Source organism: Calliopsis andreniformis, chromosome 10 (genome assembly GCF_051401765.1).
Source record: "Calliopsis andreniformis isolate RMS-2024a chromosome 10, iyCalAndr_principal, whole genome shotgun sequence".
Lineage (NCBI taxonomy): Eukaryota > Metazoa > Arthropoda > Insecta > Hymenoptera > Andrenidae > Calliopsis > Calliopsis andreniformis.
The window spans coordinates 20,743,262-20,763,728 of record NC_135071.1 but is presented as its reverse complement, the minus strand read 5'-3'; the positions used below and the strand labels follow the sequence as shown (position 1 = coordinate 20,763,728).

Below are 20,467 nucleotides of genomic sequence, written 5' to 3'. Positions count from 1 at the left end.
TTTCATGATTTTTAATGCATTCACTGTTTAAATTAAAATATTTATTGCAATGTATAGATTGCAATAATATTTTGAACTATTTTCTATAATAATAATGCGGCTTGTTAATCATTTTTCAAGGAATTGAATTATTTTATTCACAGGGGTACCGGTACCCGCTGTTATGAACCTTACTCAAAATGTTAGTTCGTGGATCGCCGCTAGATGTCGAAGCTGTCGCTAGCAACTTTTCTTAAGGCCCGTATCATTAGGGTGTGGGGCCCCTTAATAATTTTCAAATGCTGTTTTTGCAATAAATAAATAATGTTGCTGCTTCATGTTTCCGCGCGACAAATTATAGCTATTTTGAGCCCTCAAACTGTGTATAAATTAATAAGTAAACCTTATTTTTTCATTTCTAAAATAGTTTTAGTTCACGAGACGATGTTTGATGGCTAGAAAATTTCCTGTGCATGTTTTGTTTAAATTGAACTTTTTTTTATTATTAAAAAGCAAATGTTATCCATGAAATATATTGCAAAATATACGAAAGAATCATTATAAGTGCTGTGAATCCTCTGATTATTCAATAAATACATATATAAACAAATTAAAGTTGCATAGGTTAGGAGTTAAAGATATTTCTGAGACCACTTCGTAACAAAAAAGAACTTTATTGCTTCCTTTTAATAGAACATTCATTTTTTGGGTGCTGCCGCAAATGTAGCTCCCTTAATTGCAATTACAAACATAATGTACAGACATTATGACACTTGTTCTTGCCGGAAAAAAAATATTTAATACCGCTAGGTACGTACACATAGGTACCTATGCACATGTGCATGCATGTGCATCCTAGTGCCTGCATGCGAAAGTACTTTATCTTAATGTTTCTTTTTATTGATAAGATATAAGGCACACATATATACTTAAATCTATTCTGCTGGAAATAGATTAATAACATGTGCATGTTTTACATTCTTCCAGCTGATATGCAGAGGAACTACTTATTAATCAATACAAGCATGAAACCTTTGGTTACGTTTCGAGACCAGTTCTTCTGTACCCACTAACATATTTAATTTAATTATTCACTCGATTTATTGGAGGAACAAGTAGTTACGCAAATCCATTTGTCACCTGAAGATATTAAAATGATTTCATTAAGAAATAAGAAGAATGAAGGATCACATGTGTTAGTGCCAGTTCTTGTCAGTGCATGTGCAATCCCGATTTCTATGCTATTTTGGATCGTAAATGTAGTGTATAAAACGTTTCATCCAGACTCTGAGAATCACTACGAAGGTATACTTTTACAAGTAATCCTAGTTTTCCCTCTTTTTATTTTACTATCATTTTGAGAAAGGTAACCTTACTTTGCAGAGTACTTTGTGATATCACCATGGAGATGGTTGATTTCTGTCGTGATACCCTTTCTCATTGCACTTTGGGGATACAGAAGGAAAAGTGTGGACGTTGGCGGTGCCATACTAGGTAATCAAATATTCATTTATCATTCTGTGTATTTTAAGTGTGCTTCCCATGTAGGAAGAAATCATATTATATTGTTTTATGTTTCTAAAATAGTTAATGTATCTTATACTGCAGGTTTATTCATGGGTTTTGTCATGACAATTACAAGTTTTGCTCATCTGGCTTGTCTCTTTGCATTTTTCATTACGGCTTCAAAAGTAACAAAGTTTCGGTCTGACAAAAAGAGAAAAATTGAGGCAGATTTCAAGGAGGGTGGTCAGAGGAATTGGATTCAAGCTTTATGCAATGGTGGAATGGCAACACAGTTAGCACTTCTTTATCTATTGGATGTAGGCTGTGGAGAGAGACCTATCGATTTTGTTAAATATTACAGAAGTTCCTGGTTATCAATAGGAATTTTAGGTATGTAGATAATATGAACATAGAATTCACAGAACTTGTACAATGCTTCTTGGAAATTATATTTCATTCCTTTTATTACTCTTATAACTCAGGAGCATTTGCTTGCTGTAATGGAGATACATGGGCATCTGAGATTGGCCCAGTTGTTGGTAACAGTGATCCATTACTAATTACCTCAAGAAAAAGGGTGCCAAAGGGTAAAATTGAAATTTATTCTGATCAGATGTTAAATGTTAATATGATTAATATTATTTATTAATACTTACAGGAACAAATGGTGGTGTCTCTTGGATAGGTCTTTTGGTTTCCGCGCTAGGTGGTCTAACTGTAGGTTTGTTTCATTATTTGACAGTACTTTATACTGTAGACACAGCTGTGCTGCAAGCAGCAGCACCACAGTGGCCTATCATCATTGTTGGAGGTATCGGAGGTCTTCTTGGTAGCATTTTGGATTCCTTACTAGGAGCTACTTTACAATATTCTGGTAAATTGCGGTGTACTGTTTTCAAAAGATGTAAGTTATATTATGATATGAAATTTATGGTTCCATTTTTTCCAGGGATTAACGAGGAGGGGGTAATCGTAGAACGACCTGGGAAAGGGGTGAAACATATTTGTGGTAGACAAGTTTTGGATAATCACAGCGTCAATCTTTTATCAAGTGTTGTTATCGCTCTTACTTTGCCGAGGATAGCAAACTCGATCTGGCCTTAAAGATTTACATCGGCATTTAAATATTTGGAGAAATATATATTTTAATTAAATATTTAATTAATTAGATGATGTTATAAACTCTACACATTTAATTAATTAAATATTTTATTAAACATATATATATTTTTGTAATGAATACATATATTTTTATTTTAAGACTTTTATATCTGCATACAATACCAAATCTTTGTGATTATTTTATAGTTGTAATGACGAGATGTATTTGTAGTGTAAACATACGAATTCAGAACTGTTTAGTTTTCGACGTACATGTATCAACATTTTAGACGAATTTTTAAATTGTTTATAATTGATTTGTAATTCTGTAATTACAAAATGTTTTACCATTATACCTAAACGAGATGTGTAGTATTCATCAATATTTTAACCGTCCATATGATAACATATTTTAATCACAATATTGTTAAAATGCCTTTTAATTTTGTTTGCGACGTTAATTTATAAAATATACGATACTTATTAGTTTATCATGTTTTCGTGAACATTTCAATTTTTTATCATTAAAATTAATTCGTAAGGGTGGGTTTGTATTAACTTGATTACCCGTCTTAATTGTAAATCTTTATAACTATGAATTATTTACACATTTCTTCATATGTTCAATTAAATTTACATACCCGGTAAATACATTCGCTGTCAGTGTACTTTACAAAACCATTATTTTGTACAAAAATGATGTAACATGACTGATATGATGAATTGCATTTTTTATCGAACAAAAGCTGCGCTCTTTTAAAAAATTTAAAAAACTTGAAAATAAAATAAAATATGTTGACACATTGCAGAGTATTCTATGGACTTTTTGTTAATTTCTTTTTATATTTTTAAAAGAACACAGCGATATAGATTAAATCGTGCCGCAACTTAATGAAATTCTCTCTGGTCTACGTAAGTATCCATTGATAGTTGCTTAAGTATTAAAATACTTCTCTGGAAATATCAAACAAACTACGATCGAATCTATAGTTAAGCTCTTTAAGATGTAAGCAAACGTTTCTAGTATCATTTAAGATAAATTATTTCATATTTAAGTGACAAAACAAAATAATAAACTTTTTAAAAAATAACAAGGTATGTTTCAATTTTAATTTCATAAGATGAAATATACATACGTGCCTAAATCGATGACAATCCTTAAAAAAAAGCAAACTATTTAATCCTTGAGTAAAATACACTAAAATAAAATCAACAAAGTCTTCCCTTTCAAATGACAGTATGTTCTAAATTGTACTCGTCTACTTGTTTTCTTTGCAAACTTACTTTATTTACAGACTCTGTTACTTATTTTAGTCATTACCCATTAAAAAAAAATCACAGTTTGATCTTCTCGATCCCTTCTCTCAAATAACCATGCTCCAATCCTTCAGGATGTTACTTAGGAAATGATAATCATGAACAGTCAGTCTCATTGGTAGAGCATCAACACTGCGTTTGCTCATCGTTGATCAAAGAGTCTTGAGATTTGATTAGTACTCTGGTATGATTGTTTAGACTGTTGGCGATAGGACTAGCGGCGACCAGTTGTATAGTTTGCTGACTGTCTACGGGCTTCTCGTTCAGCTGTTCCGGCGCGGACAGTTGATAGTCACACCTTCTCCTCTCCCGCCATCGGACCTGCGGTCGAGCGGATAAACTGAAACAGTCAACGTCCCACAATGGACTTGACTCGAGCACGTTTTGTCATTGGCACGACACGGACAATTTCTCTCTCCCTCTCTCCCTCTCTCCCTCTCTCCCTCTCTCCCTCTCTCTCTTTCTCTCTTCCCCTCTCGCTCTCTACCATTCGCTAATTGTTAGTAGATCATTCCCAAATTCAGTATGTGCTAAGAGTCAGGCTGACGAGTTAGTTACAGATTAGTCGGACTTGTTCGATCCGCATCGCACCATTGACCAGTCGTGCATTCGTATTTTTACCTTGCCTCGCGACTGGCTACTCTGTTTATCGTTTCATGACAATTTTATGCACTGTATTTTAATATGCAATGATTTAATTACGCGTGGCTGTTAATGGGGAACTGTTTTTGAGTTAGTAAAGCTAGTTTAGATCTAAGTTGAATCAAAATTAGCATGCAGGCATTCGCAATGATTCAATTTCTCTGTGTCTATTGGGCTCCATTTCCTCAACACGAATTTATGGAATAAAATATGCAGGTTCAGGTATTGTAAGAAGCGTTCGATGAAACAAACGTGCAACGAAGAGTTACAAAAGTATGTACAAAGCGTTCTGTATGATTGATCGAGCACAGTATAAGAATTTGATGCGATAGAAATGGTAGGAATGAAGAGCGAGCAGAATATGACAACGCGTGTAAATGTTTGATTAAGACGTTTTCGGTAGTACGGAGCTGGATGAATACTCTTATTGTCTTGTGAATTTGCCGTACCGAGACGGTGGTCGCAGTGCAGGAATTGGCTCGATTTCGCAGAAGTGCTGTGCCCTCCCACTTCCTCTTGAATTGCGCTATTACCTGAGGAGTAGCAACGTTTATTAATAAAGACGTTTATTCTTCGGCTATATCGCCTAATTAGAAACGTAATAACGGATGCAACTCACCTCGCCGTTACAGAAACAAAATAGAATGGCCACGCAGAGACCCTGCAAAAGAGGAACGTTGAGAAGTTTACGGTTTCAGTTTACGGTTTCAGTTTACGGTTTACAATGGGATAATCGTGATTTGAAGATAAAAATCAGAGCGGTGATTGAGCTGTTAATTAAAAGGATATAATAAAATATGATCAGCAAGTGCCTCTATTTTTCTACTAGTCTGTATCTTGTAATTAATTCAGTGCATCATTGTTTAGATTATTATATCCTTTCTCATTAAAACGCGATGAAACTAAGCTATTAGTGCAAGTAAAGTGGACACTATCTTTATTCTCTGAGGCTTAAATAATATGTTTTAATGCACGGAAAATTTGCTTAAGCAGAATTAAATTTCTTGAGTAAAGTATCGAGTCGTTTACCTGGAACGAGGCCGTTATGGCGGAAAGAACCTCGTAAAACTGTTCCCAGGGATGATTCTTTGGCGGTCTGAAGGGGATAACCAGATAATGAAGGCCCAATAAAGGTACTAAAAGTAGCGTTGCTCTAAGGAAAGAGGTAGTCATCAAAATCAGCAAATCCAAACAAGTATCTTTCCTAATTATTTTGTACAATAATAAATAAAATGAATGTTTTATTAGTTACCGAAATGCCTGACGTATAGACCTCGAAGGTTGAGTGCCAATTGTGGGACCAGCCCTCAGTTTCATCAGTAGAACTCTCACGATGTTGAAGAGGAACGCCAGATTCAACAGGGTAGAAACACATACCGGGGAAACCAGAACGTTCATGTAATTGCCCTCATTGATCCAGCACCTGTGCTCAGTATGGACGCAACGATGTTAATATAACGAGAGAACAAAATAAAATACATAGGTTTCATAGTAAGACATGTGCAAATTCCCTTGAACAGAAAATTCGAGACCCTGATAATATCAAGATCTGTAAAAATAGCTAGAGATATGTACGTTTCCTAAATTGAAATCCAGCCCACGAAGACGCCCTTAAATCGGCATCCAATAATGTCAATGTGCACAGCAGCCGCACCCTGGTGCACATTAATTTGCCTTCCCAGAGTCCCTTTGTTCGTTAGGGATTTCAAAGAGGGTTGCCCTCCGAGCAAATGAGGATTACACAATTGCCTTGGTTCTGATCCTCTGTGCTCAAGCTTACCACCGCACCGTCACGTCTGCACAATATCGATGCGCTCTAGCTGCATCCGTTGCATCGATGCAACCGAGGGAAATTAACATCGCGACTCGACGTCGGCCATCGCTTGGTTCTGCGGTTTCCTTCGCTATCTCCGTGTTGCTCATCAATTTGTCAATTAACTCCAGGCTGGGAGCATTTTCGTTCTACACTGGCGCCGAGTTGTTCGATGCCTGTGACGGAAGCTGGAAAGGTGAACTTCCTCGAGCATCCGCGACTGACTCCTGCGGCTGACAGTGAACGATGTTATTCTCCTGGTCGCTCACCCCTTCGGAAGAGAACCTTTTCCATCGCTCACCCTTGTGCTATTCCTGCCCCTTTTCCTGATGTCTGCTCAATAGACCTGATTTTTTCTACCCTTTGCGATCAGATTTAGCGATTTATCTTCTCGTCGATTCTTCATCTGGGAGTCTAATTGATGGAAATGTTTTTTCGCGGTGTCGCTTTGTGGAAATTCTATTTTTTTCTATTTTCGAGAGAGGATTTTCATGGTAGAAATACTACCGATGAATATTAAGCGATGAGCTCTTTTTCATTCTGTTTGGGCCACATCGGACGACTTTTAATACAGTTATTTTTAATTTGGTTGATCCATTGCGAGATATCATATCAAAAAACACATTTTCATTCGTCTGCTTGTCCTGTGTATCGACAATGAAGGATATGTTGCATGACGTTTAATCTAACTAAATAGATATTTTATTTAAAAAAGTGAATCGCCATCGGTATCCTTTTCGGAACACTGTTCTATGTTTCTGTCATCCGTTGTGGCCTTTTTCGCTAGTTCGTTAGGGCTAATTCAATTTTTGGTCGGGCTATAGGTTTTTAAATATTTCAGAAGCAATTTTATGTACGATTGGGAAATAAGCGACCCAGAAAAACAAAGTGTCGTGACTGGAATACATATATATGTAACACAGTAATGTGAATTAATAATAATAAAGTAATTCAGTTCAATGATTAGAAGCTATGGATCATTATTAATGACTGTAATTATGGCAGTTGTGCTTTACGGAATTTTATTAGCTGCATTTGCCAGAGTTTTCAATATTTTACAACTTCTAACTGCATTTGTTAGTAAGCTTTTTGCTTGTCAGGCATTTCACTTTATCGCAGAATTATTCTGGAAAATGTATTTCGTTATATGTTCCTCTATATAGGTTTTGCTGGCCACCTAAGTAGCAAATTAAATTTTCAATCGTATTCCGTTCGTTTCGTTTTATTTTACTGTTCTTAATATAAATAATAATTAATAATATTAGCTATAAAGGCGGATTCTAATAATCTAGTGGCTTGAAATTCCACCCCATTAGCGAATGAGAGATTTATTTCAGCGTTTTATATTACTTTATAAGTACTCACTGTTCAGTGTCCTCAGGATCGTCGCTAGTGGCCCTCAAACAGGCATAAATCGTGACAATAATGGCAGGCACTGGCCACCCGAGCGCCATCAGCCACTTTACTAATTTGTGCTCGCTAGTGAAGGCGCTAACAAGCAATGTGTGAAGGTAAAAACCCTCGCACAGCATCCAGGCGTAATTAGTGAGGAGGAAATAGTGGAGGACGATGTGCAAGAGGCGGCACGTTATCTGGAAATCAAGAAGTCACTTTTAGCGATCATTTCATCAAGAGTAGCGTGCAGCAATGGCTCTAATCGGTTCAGAAATTGCTTTTACTAGTACTTGCCATTCAAAGAAACATTAACTTTGTACTCTCCACCCATTATACTTGAAATTAATAAAAAATTTTTGAATACGAAATTTACGAACATCTAAAGTTATCTCAAAACAGTTGCATTCTTTTTCATCTCTGGGAAAAATGTAACTAAACTAATGAAATGATTGAACGATAAGAAGAGTAGCATTTTTGAGGATTCAGTTCATGTTGCTTCAGCTGTAGTTTAAAACTTGTGTAAAGAGTAGACGGAAAACAAGAGTTTTATACGTACTCCATTGTTTAACAGTAAATCCGTATTCGCGACGATACACCTGTACCAGACCAGCCAGAGAGCGTTATTTACAGCAAACGAGGCGAACAGGTTCATGTGAAGGGTGATCCTAGCGCACCTCAGGGAGCTGTATTCAGGAGGGAACAATAGAAACGATAGCGATACCTACTTTTACCTAAAATTCTAGTTAGTCTCTGGAAAGTGAAGCTCTTTAGGGATATTGTAGTTCTCAGTAAAATAGTGTTAATATTGCTGATAAAAACTATCATTAACTAAACGCTAAATATAAAAACCAAGTTACTGAAAAGATTACTCAAATAGTTTTCACTTTCTTTACAATTTTTATTTCAGAATCTAGAATTTAGTATTTCATTGTAATTAATCGATCCATCTTAATCTAGTGAATTGAAGAATCTCAAAAATTTCAGAAATTCGAGTAAAATGTGCGCAATGAACTCACCGAAAGTACGTGAGGATGCCCAATGAGAGAAGTAACGCCACCAGCGATATCGCGTATCCGGCCTCATAAATTCCATTGATCCCTTGTTGCCACTGAAATCAAAAGCAAGTTCTCTGTCACTAAAGTCGCTGTTCGATGCAAAAGAGACGCGTGTTAGACTCTAAATACGGATAATCTAAAGTTTAGACTATCTGCCAAACCCTGAAAAGCTCCTGACGTATTTATTATTACGCGTTCAAGAGTTCAGCCAAGCCCGCGAAGGAGACAAATCGGTCGGAGGTTCTCATTTTCTACCTTAGATGTAATTTTCGCCCTGATTTCCCTTCTCATGGCGAACGTGTAGAACGTGTAGAACGTGAGTCGGTAATCCGGGAGCCCGTACAAATTTCGGAGTAATAGACCGAATCGAGAAGCTCTTATCTCGAGGATCCCTTGACGGTACGAAAATCCTTGGGGAGGATGCATCCGCGATTCTACTTGCCAACTGATGAATAATGCATGGGCCACGGGCATATGCGATTTCTCGAGACATCGAAAGTACGGTGTACCTACAATCTCCCGGTGAAAGACGATAGAACAATTACCCAGGTCCGTGGCGCTGAGATTCGATTTTTCACGACGATGAGGGGGGTCAAATTTTTTCTAAGCTCGGCTGACTACCTATAGACTGTTCTACTTCGGAATTGCTGAGACAAAAGAAGACTGTGAGATCTCAAAAAAAGGAACACTTTGTAGAATCTCGACCAATTAACGTTTAATATTGAATTCAGCTTCAAAGTTGATCTCACCAACAGGAGAATCCTTCAAGATTCATTACTTATTCACGCCCACACAATTCATCGAGACCGTCTTCTTCCTCTACGTGTGCACAGTCGTGAATAGAATCCATTTTCCGAACTATTCGCATCGTCAGCATTCTCAGAGGCATTCTGAATCGCCTTCTCGATTCAGTTTGTGGATTATCGTTGGTAAAAACGACAGAAACAATCGTGTAGGGAGTGGGTGAAGTTCAGGCAGCTGAATGGGGGGAAAAGGGTTTCTATATGCAGTCGCATTTACGCGAAGGGGAAGTTACATTACGGCACCAACCACCACAGTTGGATGAAGTTCGCGACAACTTCCGTCATATCTAATTGCGTTTGCTGTCCCTTTGTTCCCCGGAAATTTCATCGATCTCGACGTGAAACGTGACCAGTGACACTTGTCACTTATTTTCTACGACGTTTTTGGATGATTCATTGTCTACTATGATATTGTCCCAGCTACGCCATGTTGGATGAAGAATGGACTTTTTGACGGCGTTTAATAGCTCGGTAGAAGTCATTTGTCGCTGTGTTATATTTTCAAAGAAGCTTAAGTGCCGATGTAGAAGCCCATTTTTTAGAATTGCTTCCTTCCTTTTCGGTGCGAGTCGAGGTAAGTCTTATTCGAATAATATCTGACAGAATTATGTATGTATAATACGTTTCTGCTCTGCATATTCAAAGCATGGATACAGAAAGCTGAGAGCCAAGCGAAATTAGCAAGTAAAATGTACGGTTAATCCACTTACACTGAGGTCTTTCAAGTTGACGCAGGTTGTGTAATTGCTCCAGACTTGATCGGACACCGGATGTCGAAACCAAGTGCCGTTTAATTCGCAATATTTGTGCGCCATCACTGGAACAAAACAACGGTCTTTCAATTAAAATTCTGCTGGAAAATTTCGAATGCAAATTCTGGCAAAATTAGAAACCCTCTGGTTATGAAAAGAAAATTACTAACATTAAATGAAAATTTCCTTTCTTAACCATTCACATGAAAATTCTGCATTCAGTTCAACTCATCTTTTTTCATCTGCCCGAAAGAAGAAGCACTCTATATGCATTTTCATTGAACAAGCGAAGTAACGTTTGACGAATTGTGGAAGGAAAGCGTCGACCATGCAAAGCTGCGACACGTTACGTTCTCTCGCTACCTTTTCGAATTTCCAATAAGCTCGAGCTGGGCGAGGGATTGGAACTAGAGAGTGTCGAGTGCAGGAGTATCGTAGATCACGTTCACTTTCGCAATAAACGTCACATGGAAGAGATCGTGACAGGCAGAGTCGAAAATTGAAAATTTTTCGTGCATTAGAAAAGTTCTTCGTTGGTTGGAATAAGTTAACGTAATCGTTCACGCGATTTCCTATTTTTCCTTTTCCCAGGATGCTTGAATATAGTTGACAGAATCTTTTATTCGCCCCTGTATTCGATAGAGTTTCAATTTTCGCGTTTCAGATAATCCAATTTGTGCAGCGTGTAAAATAATCCGATGTTATTAACAGACCGACACGTTGCATCGATTCTCTGGCTGATTTTCTTTGAAATGAGGAAAGACAGATTTTGTTCCATTCGAAATTAAAAATTATTCCCGCTTTTGTTTCACGTTTAATTATCCGCGGCGTGACAACTTCGAAAATAATTCAGGAAAAAGTAACACAGGCACTTTTCAATTTTTTACTTTGTGCAGCACCCGTAAAGTAATAAAATTTCCATCCTGCGTCATTCCCTTGACGAGAAATACTCTTTCATGAAAGAGACACAAGGCGAACAAAGTTCTCTGCTACACGACAGAGAAACTATTGCGCTGACAATTAATGAACGACCAAATTCAAGAAGTTCCTTGTCTGCTGATGATCGCATTATTCAGGCAAAGTACTATTTACAGGGAAAACAAAATACTCGGGACGAACTTCAACGAAGATGTCATTGTTTGTGAAGCTATTGTCTCGTTACGTGGCGAACAAATAATTTTCCGCGCATCAAGTTGCATTCACGCGTGTTTGCTTCTTACACACTTGTGTTTCAGTATCGAATAGAATTTTGCCACTAAAGTTTCGCTTGGACGAGGAAGAAACAACTCGCAGAATTTCTCTGAACAATTCTTTAAACACATTTCAGTTTCCTAAAATATCGAGTGTTTCACACGCGGAAATAACGGCTTAATTCAACATAAAAGTCACATTTACTCGTTCCTCTTTCTGCCATCGCCATTCCACCTGACGTACACGAGTTCCAAAGTAGTGAATAAAGAAGCGTGAGAACGACTTCTAGATCCAATGAACACTGACAAATCCGTCGCCGTTGGAATCGGTTTACGCGTCGACGAAAGCTTCAGTATGGTATGCGAACCACGCGTCTAGGGGTTGCAGAATCCATTGAACACTTTAACTTTAAACGTCTTTGGGGATGAATTTAAAATTTATAGTGCGCCAGCTGGAATTCAATTCTTTAAAATAGGGGGAGAAGAAAATATTCCTGCGATCCCTTTAGACCACGCCAGGATAGCGATAAGGTCAAGTGATCCCTCAACCTGCATCTTGTAAATATGGGAAAAGGTAGTTGTAAGCGGTAGAACCTTGAATAAAAATGTATCTGAATAGTTTTGATACAAGTTGCCTGCAACCTGAAAACCTTCGTGGTCCTGTCTGACCTATGGCGACATCGTACTACTGAAGAAGCAGATTGCTATGAGTACAAATGCATCAATGAAAGTTATACAGTTGCACTCTTCTACAATGAAAAGTAAAGAAGACTAAGAGGCAGAAAGTTTCGTAAAGCTGTAAGAAATGGCTTTTAAAGGCACTTAGTCGAAAATATAAGGATAACCGCTTCTGAAGGCATTAACAACGTACGATTCCCTTGGCATCCTATTTTGGAGACACATCGAGTCACATTCCATTAACATTTTACGAGCAGTCGTCTATTCTATTCTACAGTGAGCACCCAAGAGGGTTTTGTCTTACATATTCCATCGCACTGAGGTAACTTGGGTTTTTATTTTGGATGTATTCCTCGAGAGCACTTGTATACGAGTCTCTAGAGAGATAAACCTTCTGGAAACGACTTGAGAAAAATGCATATGAAAACTTTTATTTTTAAGGTTTCATTTTGTTGCTCAATTTCCCTTCAATTGGATTCATCCACTCATTTTTTGCCGAGTGAGAACTCGTTCACGCTATTAAAGGTGGTAGATTTGTTGAAGGTAATGCGATATACCTTTTCTATTTCAGCGAACGATACAGAAAGGGGATGATTGACGTATTGAGGACAGCCACCTAAATGTCTTCGTGTACAGGATATCGGGAGAGGAAAAATGGTCGCGTTCCATTTTTTATATAGTGATTCGTGAGAATCTTTAATGAAATTGGAGCGACTGGAGAGAGACATCACTTTAGATATATTTATCGCATTATAATATACAATAAAAGCATATTTCCAGGGGAAGAAAGATCTACAACAGAACTGTGTCAGTGAATCAAGGGAGTTACTAGAGTAACGAAAACAGACCATTGGACAAAGTTAGTGGACGGTCAGTTATGTAATACCAGCCCTAAGTTCCCCTGCAACAAAGTTTCAGACTCTTCGGTTACATCGTGGCACAGTATCGAGCACCTACTGCTTGTCCTGCAATCGATAGGGGCTCATCGTGAAATAGCCATCGTACACAGTTGAAAACGAATAAGTGGCTGTTTCTGTTGCTGTTCAATGAATTTAAAGAGCGACTTAAGTACCTAACTAATGGTTCGAAGCTGATTCTCGACCGAGAACTATCCTTTTACAGATCATTTCTTCCGTTTTATCCGAGATCTTTCACAGTTTTCTGTCTTTCTCTTAGGATTTTCGAGGCTGAGTTAGACTTTTATCATTCATTTTTTAATTTCAATCCTTTCTAGTGGTTTGTGCAATGCTTTTATATCTTTTCACCGCGTTTTGCTCATTTTTTCCACTCGCTACAATATTGTAGCTCACAGAAAACATGAAAGGTATGTATCAATCAACATGCCTGACTTTCCAGCATTCAATTATTTTCACAGCAATTAGTAAAACGCGAAACGCAACTTGAAACGCAACAAAGCGCATACAGATAGTAAAAATAATATATCAGAACAGCTGGCTGAATGTGCAGGGCTAGAATAATGAAGCAAGCTCTTCGCGCATTTTTCATAATGAAATATGTGACAAGGGCTTGTTATTCTGCTAGAATAATTAGATAACAAAAAACCTGACATCACGTGCGCCTCGTGTTTTATTACTACCGTGGAAATTTCGCTGTGTAAAGGAACATAAATTATGCGATCGTCTTAAACCAGCCACCGTTACGTCATACAGCCGAGGAACTGCTACCCGTTAAACCTGAGTGTTTAGGAAAATTTCCCACCGAGAAAATTTGTACATATTTTTTCCTCGTTTATTTCATTAATTTAACGTGTTCATTAGAATTATCCCTCCCTGTTATTGAATTTTAGTATTGAATTTCCTTTTGCTTTTTTAGCAAATTTGCCAGAATGAAACGGCGCAGCTAATACATCTGATACATAAACGCATTTATTGACGCAACCACTGTTTGTTCACCAATATTTGAGCATTTGCCTGTCTAGGCGAAACTATTATGGAACTCTAAACCTATTGGGCGTACACATTGAAACAATCATTTTAAATTTATTTTTAATAAGAATCTATTTTTCAATATGAATTTAAAACAAAGAGTATTGTTCAGAAAAAAACTTGAATTTCAAATAATACTGTAACAGACAATATGAGAGAAAAATATTTTTTGAAAACGTACATTTATTCGGGATTGGCAATAACTTCAAGTTTTCACGGAAACTGTTCGGGTTCCAAAATCGTTCGGTTATTAGATCTCTATTAAATTCGATCGCGATAGTACCACGATAATGTTCACTAGAAAATGGGAAAGCAATTTATTTGAATTATTCACTCGGGTTCGTTGAGCCTATTTGAAATGGGATAGTTGACCGATCAAAAGTGTTGAAAAAAATAATAATAAAAATAAAAAAGTCTATTAAAGCGAAACGAAGGAATAAAGACTTATCTTTAGCGGATAGACAGTACCGAGCAGAATCCAAACTCAATTGTGAAGCGATCAAGTTAGAACTCCACCTATCATCCCTTTCTCGACCCATTCTAGGCAGTTAATAAAAAGGATTAAACCTGAAGAACTTGGAAAGTACCCACCTGATATGTCAGGGGAATAATCTCCATTTAAGTCTAAATTGTTACATCCGCAAAAGACTTTCAGATAAACCACTAGCATGATCACAGTGCTACTGAATCAACTTAGGACTTCAAGATCGCTAGTTCCTGCTTTGAGAAACGTGTCCCTGGGGAATACTCCCCCTGAAGGCGTGCCCAAAGCCCTGAGGGATTATGCAGCCTAGGAGTGAATATATATCAAGTCTGCTACATCTCCTAGGGAAGGTTACCGATAAAACAAGTGCAAGTCTAAGCTATATACTTTCTTTAGCAGACTACAGCTAGTGTCTGCTTACTTTTAAAACGTGTCTGATACCAACACAGGCCAAAATATCCTGGAAAATTCAATGCGTAGTCCCAGTCTTACTTTTAATTAAAAATTACTGGATAAACCTTATTTCCCGATTGAATAGTATTAATAATAAGAGGATAATGTGAGGTTCAAGTATGCGCAAGATCGTCGAAATGTTCCATCCACGTACGCTTCTCGCCGTTATTGCACCGACCGAACGAGCACTTGCAAGATTACGGGCTCGAGGTCATTTCCTGAACTCGTAAATGACGAGTTTCTTACCCTCTCCTGGATAATGCCCGCCGCGATAAACCCTTCGTTTTATGAACTCCGAAGTCTAACCCTTTAATCCGACGATCTGTTGATATTCGGTAACAAACGCATCAGCCACCTTGATATTAGCGTCGGTTCTCGAAATCCGCTGGATCGTTTACTAAGCCCACTTATTGCGTCTTCCAAACTCTTTCAGATTATCGACCTGCGAAAGTTAACCACCTGATGAACACTCGAGAGACGTGCTCGCGCATCGACTAGGCTGGTTTCAGGGTGGAGAGTGCTCTTCTAGAGCATGATCAGCTACTGTTAACCCCCTTGACATTTTGGCTCTGCCTTTACCCTCTTTTTGTGAGGACAGGCCGTCAACCTGGCTTTCAATCTCAGTCCCATTGGTGCTCCTAATTTCGTTCATTCATCTAATTTTCCAGGAGATTAGTAAAATTTATTAAAAGAAGGGTAGTATGAAATACCTAGTATTTGCTGGCTAGTTTTATGAAATTCACTGGTTTTCAGATTTCAATCCACAAAACTTAAAGAACAGGTGATGTTTCATAAAATTCCATTCTCTGGAAATTCCTTGCCTCTCCTTGGAAGTTACTTTCTTGCGTAAGAAGTACAATACTTTCCATATCGTTTCACGCAAACCATCATGACAAATAGGTAGTGCATTTTCTCGTTCTCTGGCGAATCCTTGACAACTGGGAATGTTTTATGCAAATCTGCAACTGGGAAAGAGAGCACGAGATCCTGTGAAGCTGAATTCGTGTCCTGCTACGTTAACAACGTTATAAGGAACGTTATAAAGTTTGACGGGAGAGTTGGGAAAATATTTGACTTCCTGTGCTTCAATGTGTATTTAGCACTTTGGTTAATAATGAAAGAAAAGGAGGTTCAGGTGAAATTAAGAGCCAAGGAGGACTGGACATGGAAAATATGCCACGACTACTTCCAGGAACTTCTCAATTACTATTTTATATTAAATACTATGTTATAACTAGGCGATAAAAATATATAAGGAAAGTAACTTTCTTCTGACGCAGAAAACCCATTAAAGAAACGCGAACAATACTGTTTTCGAAACCCCTATGCACTCTAGGGTTTTTCGAGTTTCTAAATTGCATCCAGATGGAAAGTGATGGAGGACCCTGTCGTGAAGTATGGCAGCCTTATCGCTGGGACAGAAGGGCAGAGGTAACGCTATGGAAAAATTCGACGTCGTCTTTCCCACTTTATCTGAAAGCCATGCTTCATTCAGATTCTGCTACTATTAATGGCTTACGGGGATCATTGGAAAATATAGACAAGTCGAATAGCAAAGAATCGTTGGCTGTGTCCTGTGCATTCCCCACAGGCGATAGATCAATTTTATAGGCGAAATTATGGCACGGCATGCAGCGTCATTCAGCACGGACTCCTTTTACCGTCATTTTGCGGACGATGCATTTTTCAGCGACTCCACATGTCCCGCGTTTCCTGCCGCTATAAATCGCAATGCATATATCTGTGAGCCCACTAAACTTGGTCATTTCTTTAAAATATCCTTTGCTTCCACATACCGCTGGGAAATTTATTTCCCTTCCCAGTTCGAGTAAAATGGTAGCTCGTTAATGGGCTACGTCTGAGAAGTTTCTGCGTAGAATTATGCAGTAATGTGTCCGTTTGCAGGAACGAAATTATGTAAGTCCTCGATCTTCTATCTTTTTCTTTTTTTTGCAACTCTGCAGAACCAGAGAAGCACGCCAAATGCCTCTGCATTCTGTCGAAGAAGGTGGTCGCAGTTCTAAAAATCTGATTCGGATTTTATAGCCGATCGATTCGAACCAGATATCATTCGCGATTACCTTTATATTCCATTTATCGATAAAACAGCAATCTCGCGTTGCAAGACTGATGGACGATAAGAAATGCTCGTTGGATCGCGAATGCAAGGTCATATCTCCCTCGATTCGCGGACGGCAATTCAGGGCGATAAATCACCTTCAATTCCTGAGCGGGGAATGGCGAAGAGGGGGGAGCGCTTGATCCCCTCAGTTTTGTGGAATACAAAAGAACAGAGAGGTCCGCTTATCCGAATGAGCCTTTCATCGAACAGCCAAAGGATTAACTCCAAGAGAAGAGGAAAGAAAAAGCATAAATTCGACGGGGGGTCGAGGTCAAGAGATTACTAAGTCTTCTTCCTGAAATTTTGACAGCCGCCCGCAATCTTTTGCCCCTGATCAGACGAAAGCTCGCCGCTTCCCCGACTTTTGTTGCCCGTCACCTAAATCTTCCGCAGTTTTCTTATTTCTCAGTCTCGCTCTCGCGAGAGATGGAATATCGCGTATTTTTGCAACGCTGCTCGAACTTCTCCGAAAAAACAGCGAAGTTCGTTGATTAATCCTAGAACGCTTGGATCCTTTTTCTTCTCTGTCACCGAACCGATTCCAGGGCGCTGGAGAATGTTGAAAAATGCCGCAACGCGCTCGAAGCAACCACACGTCCACCGATAAATCGTCCGAAGCGTTCCCCTGTTATGATAAACTTTCTTGGCCGCGATTTGACCACGCGCCTTGTGCACCGCAGTCGCTTTGTATCGTCTCGCCTCGTATTTCACACCCCCGTTCAGTACCTTCAAGAATAACTAGTGAATTTTATCGTCCCTTCAAAAAACTGCAGATGGGACCGAGAAAACGGGATACCGAGCAAAACTTGCGCAACGGGGTCGCGATTTATGGCGTCCTCTGAGTTGCCAGAAGCTCTTCAACCCTTTCGGTTCCAAAATATTTCCCGTTGTTTAAACAAATTTTTCAAGCAGCTGTGTCTGACTCTCGACTAATTCTACTCACTTCGTTGCATTTGACTCTCCACTGATTCTCCTGACTTCGCTGTGTCTGACATGACTCAGGCACGCTGACAGTAGAATAAGCTCCAAATCAGACTCACTTCACGCGAATTTTAACCGGCTTTGTTGACGAACACCCTTGCACAGAGCCTCTTTTCGAATCGAATATTTCCTCTCTAAGGTATTCCAATCGCGTTCCATGCATTCAATCAATCGTAAATTCACTTCTACAGGCATCTTGCACTTCAAGACTTCAATCTTCCTTTTGGATTTTGGCAAACGTTCATAGCATAGTGCAGGCATCGACTTCGAAGGCAGCTCACAAATTTTTCATTATGACAGTCGTGTCATGGACATTACGAAACCTACAAAAAATGTAATTTCGCAAATACACTTTATGAGCGGGCATGTTTGCGATACGATTTCTGAATGAATTACGAGCTGTTTCCAGCATCATTTTTCAGTCCATCACTCGAATGCTTTGCTTTCTCTCATCCGAATGAAACAGAGAAATGTGCTGAATCTGAATAGCGTGGTAGAAATACAACATGAAGAATTTAAAAATAATTATTTTTATTTATTGCGGTATGCATTCAAGTTCGCTGTTACGAACACGGTTGGATCGTGAATTTGATGCAGTCGATCAGATTCTTGTAAATTGAATGCTATGTTTTAACGCATGGAAAGCATAAAGCAATACCGGAAAAAGCGGTTCGATAAACATCAAAATAGTATATTGCTGCAATATCGATATGCACTTATGACCTTGCAAACACACCGATAGCAAGGGAAAAAGTGAACCATTTTTCAGGTGAACGAAACACAGTTTCAATCACGACTGTCCACTGTTTTTTACATTGTTCTTAATTAGAATTTATTCACTGGAGATACGATGTACTACCATGGATTTAGAAAATATGTTTGCGAAAATCGAAGTGCGAATGATTACTGCCATAAAAAGGAACAAAATGATTTCGGATCGGGTTTATGTCGATATTCTTATTTCTTTTTGACATGGAATCAAAGTTCAGTAGGAAGTTCTCGCGAAGTCACGTATATGTATGTATGCATATTTCATGTAAATTCATTCTAAATGGACAGACTAACCGAGGCCTACCTTGGACCCGAAGCGCAACAAGTGGTTTCAGACAAAAATATCACGTTACCTAAAAAGTAGCTCTTTTTTAACTCTTTGTATTAAATAACAGTGTAAAACAGGCTGCTAGTAGGATCCCAAAGGAACAATTCTCTGTATGAAATAGAAAATGCTAACTCGTTCACCTTTTTGCCACAAAACTCGGCAAATAAAAATGAAAAAAATATACCACTGCAAACTATAATTGAAACTGTCGCACTTCACGAAGAATAACTGGAAAAAGAATACAGTCTCCCATTCATCTTCCACATCTTATATTTGCGCTTACTTCTCTTTGCTTTCCCCTGGCAATTTATCGATTCTTCTCCCCCGTCCCCGATAAATTGTCGCCTAAATAAAAAAGAAATTAGAATGAAATTGCTCTCCAGATGGTGCGTGTTTGCCTCTGGTCGTCTGCCCCGACTAACCAGACACGACAAGCGAGGCAGTTCTCGAGAAGCGATTCTTTGACGCTGAGTTTCCACTGCACCGCTGAAACGTGGAAAGCAATTTGCAACGATGCTTGTAAAGACTAAATATTTGCCAATCACTCAATCGTTCCCCTAGTCGCTCGATTCTGCTCAACGTGTCGACTATGATCAGATACGGTGAATTTTTTACGACCAACAATTTTATTGCCCAGCTTTTATCGCGACCGGATCTCGTCGAGATGCTGGCGGAAGTATCAAAAGCTTGTTTATCCATGATAGTAAGGCGAAGCGGGTGAGATGATACGATTTTTTGTTACGATTCGTTCGAAATCCTTTTTTAAACGTAGCAGCTTCGTTCGGCATACAAACCATAAATATCTTCCCAAGTTGCTTTCTTCATCGTAGCTATTTTCATTATCGGGGCGCTTTTAAAGGGAAGCGTGAATTCGTGAGCACCGATTCGACTAATTCGTAGAGGCCAATCGATGTGGAGAAATAGAGAAGTACTGGGGCAATACAAATTTTCCCTGTCGGATGAAGACAGGTCATGACTATTAGGTGGAAGGTCTGCCATAGCTTGTTCCGTGCTCATATTTCTGCGATAAAGATGGCTTTTTTCGCAGCATCGTGGAATCCAGAGCTCCTCTGCATAAAGGAGAGTACCTAAGTCTGGCTCGATGGGTTTTATTTACATCTCCAATGGATGCAAAGCTAGCTGCTCCCAGA

The 20,467-nt window shown here is 38.6% G+C and overlaps 2 protein-coding genes and 1 long non-coding RNA gene across 12 annotated transcripts in view; 1 reads left to right on the top strand and 2 right to left on the bottom strand.

Annotated features, from left to right (window-relative positions):
* Positions 1 to 650: 650 nt before the first annotated feature.
* Positions 651 to 2,958, top strand: LOC143185238 (transmembrane protein 19). The gene is made up of 7 exons (XM_076388070.1): positions 651 to 789; positions 967 to 1,284; positions 1,363 to 1,473; positions 1,588 to 1,875; positions 1,968 to 2,072; positions 2,144 to 2,359; positions 2,435 to 2,958. Exons 2-7 carry the CDS (start codon positions 1,134 to 1,136, stop codon positions 2,587 to 2,589), a joined length of 1,026 nt encoding a protein of 341 aa, XP_076244185.1. The 5' UTR covers positions 651 to 789; positions 967 to 1,133; the 3' UTR covers positions 2,590 to 2,958.
* On the bottom strand, positions 722 to 1,401 carry LOC143185239 (uncharacterized). The gene is made up of 2 exons (XR_013002883.1): positions 1,356 to 1,401; positions 722 to 1,119 (listed from the first exon to the last, which is right to left on the bottom strand). It is a non-coding gene; the product is annotated as an uncharacterized LOC143185239 (long non-coding RNA).
* Positions 2,959 to 4,005: 1,047 nt separating the features above from the next.
* Dh31-r (Diuretic hormone 31 Receptor) overlaps positions 4,006 to 20,467 on the bottom strand; it is an 85,348-nt gene continuing 68,886 nt past the window's right edge. For 7 of the 10 annotated variants that reach the window (XM_076388062.1, XM_076388061.1, XM_076388059.1 and 4 more), the window contains 9 exons: positions 10,322 to 10,428; positions 8,770 to 8,861; positions 8,310 to 8,436; positions 7,724 to 7,950; positions 5,798 to 5,968; positions 5,575 to 5,698; positions 5,165 to 5,206; positions 4,995 to 5,078; positions 4,006 to 4,224 (listed from right to left, as the gene is read on the bottom strand). In XM_076388062.1, coding sequence (XP_076244177.1) covers positions 4,030 to 4,224; positions 4,995 to 5,078; positions 5,165 to 5,206; positions 5,575 to 5,698; positions 5,798 to 5,968; positions 7,724 to 7,950; positions 8,310 to 8,436; positions 8,770 to 8,861; positions 10,322 to 10,428 — 1,169 coding nt within the window. In that variant the 3' untranslated portion in view covers positions 4,006 to 4,029. Of the gene's footprint in view, positions 4,244 to 4,994; positions 5,079 to 5,164; positions 5,207 to 5,574; positions 5,699 to 5,797; positions 5,969 to 7,723; positions 7,951 to 8,309; positions 8,437 to 8,769; positions 8,862 to 9,063; positions 9,248 to 10,321; positions 10,429 to 10,533; positions 10,683 to 20,467 lie in introns of those variants that run through there. The other 3 variants (XM_076388067.1, XM_076388065.1, XM_076388064.1) reach the window with 3 other exon arrangements.

Bases quoted from the DNA above. Each gene is read 5' to 3' on its own strand.
- LOC143185238 (XM_076388070.1), top strand. From the start codon at position 1,134: ATGATTTCATTAAGAAATAAGAAGAATGAAGGATCACATGTGTTAGTG. The intron at 1,285-1,362 runs GTATACTTTTAC...CTTACTTTGCAG, and splicing joins CTCTGAGAATCACTACGAAG to AGTACTTTGTGATATCACCA. The intron at 1,876-1,967 runs GTATGTAGATAA...CTTATAACTCAG, and splicing joins GTTATCAATAGGAATTTTAG to GAGCATTTGCTTGCTGTAAT.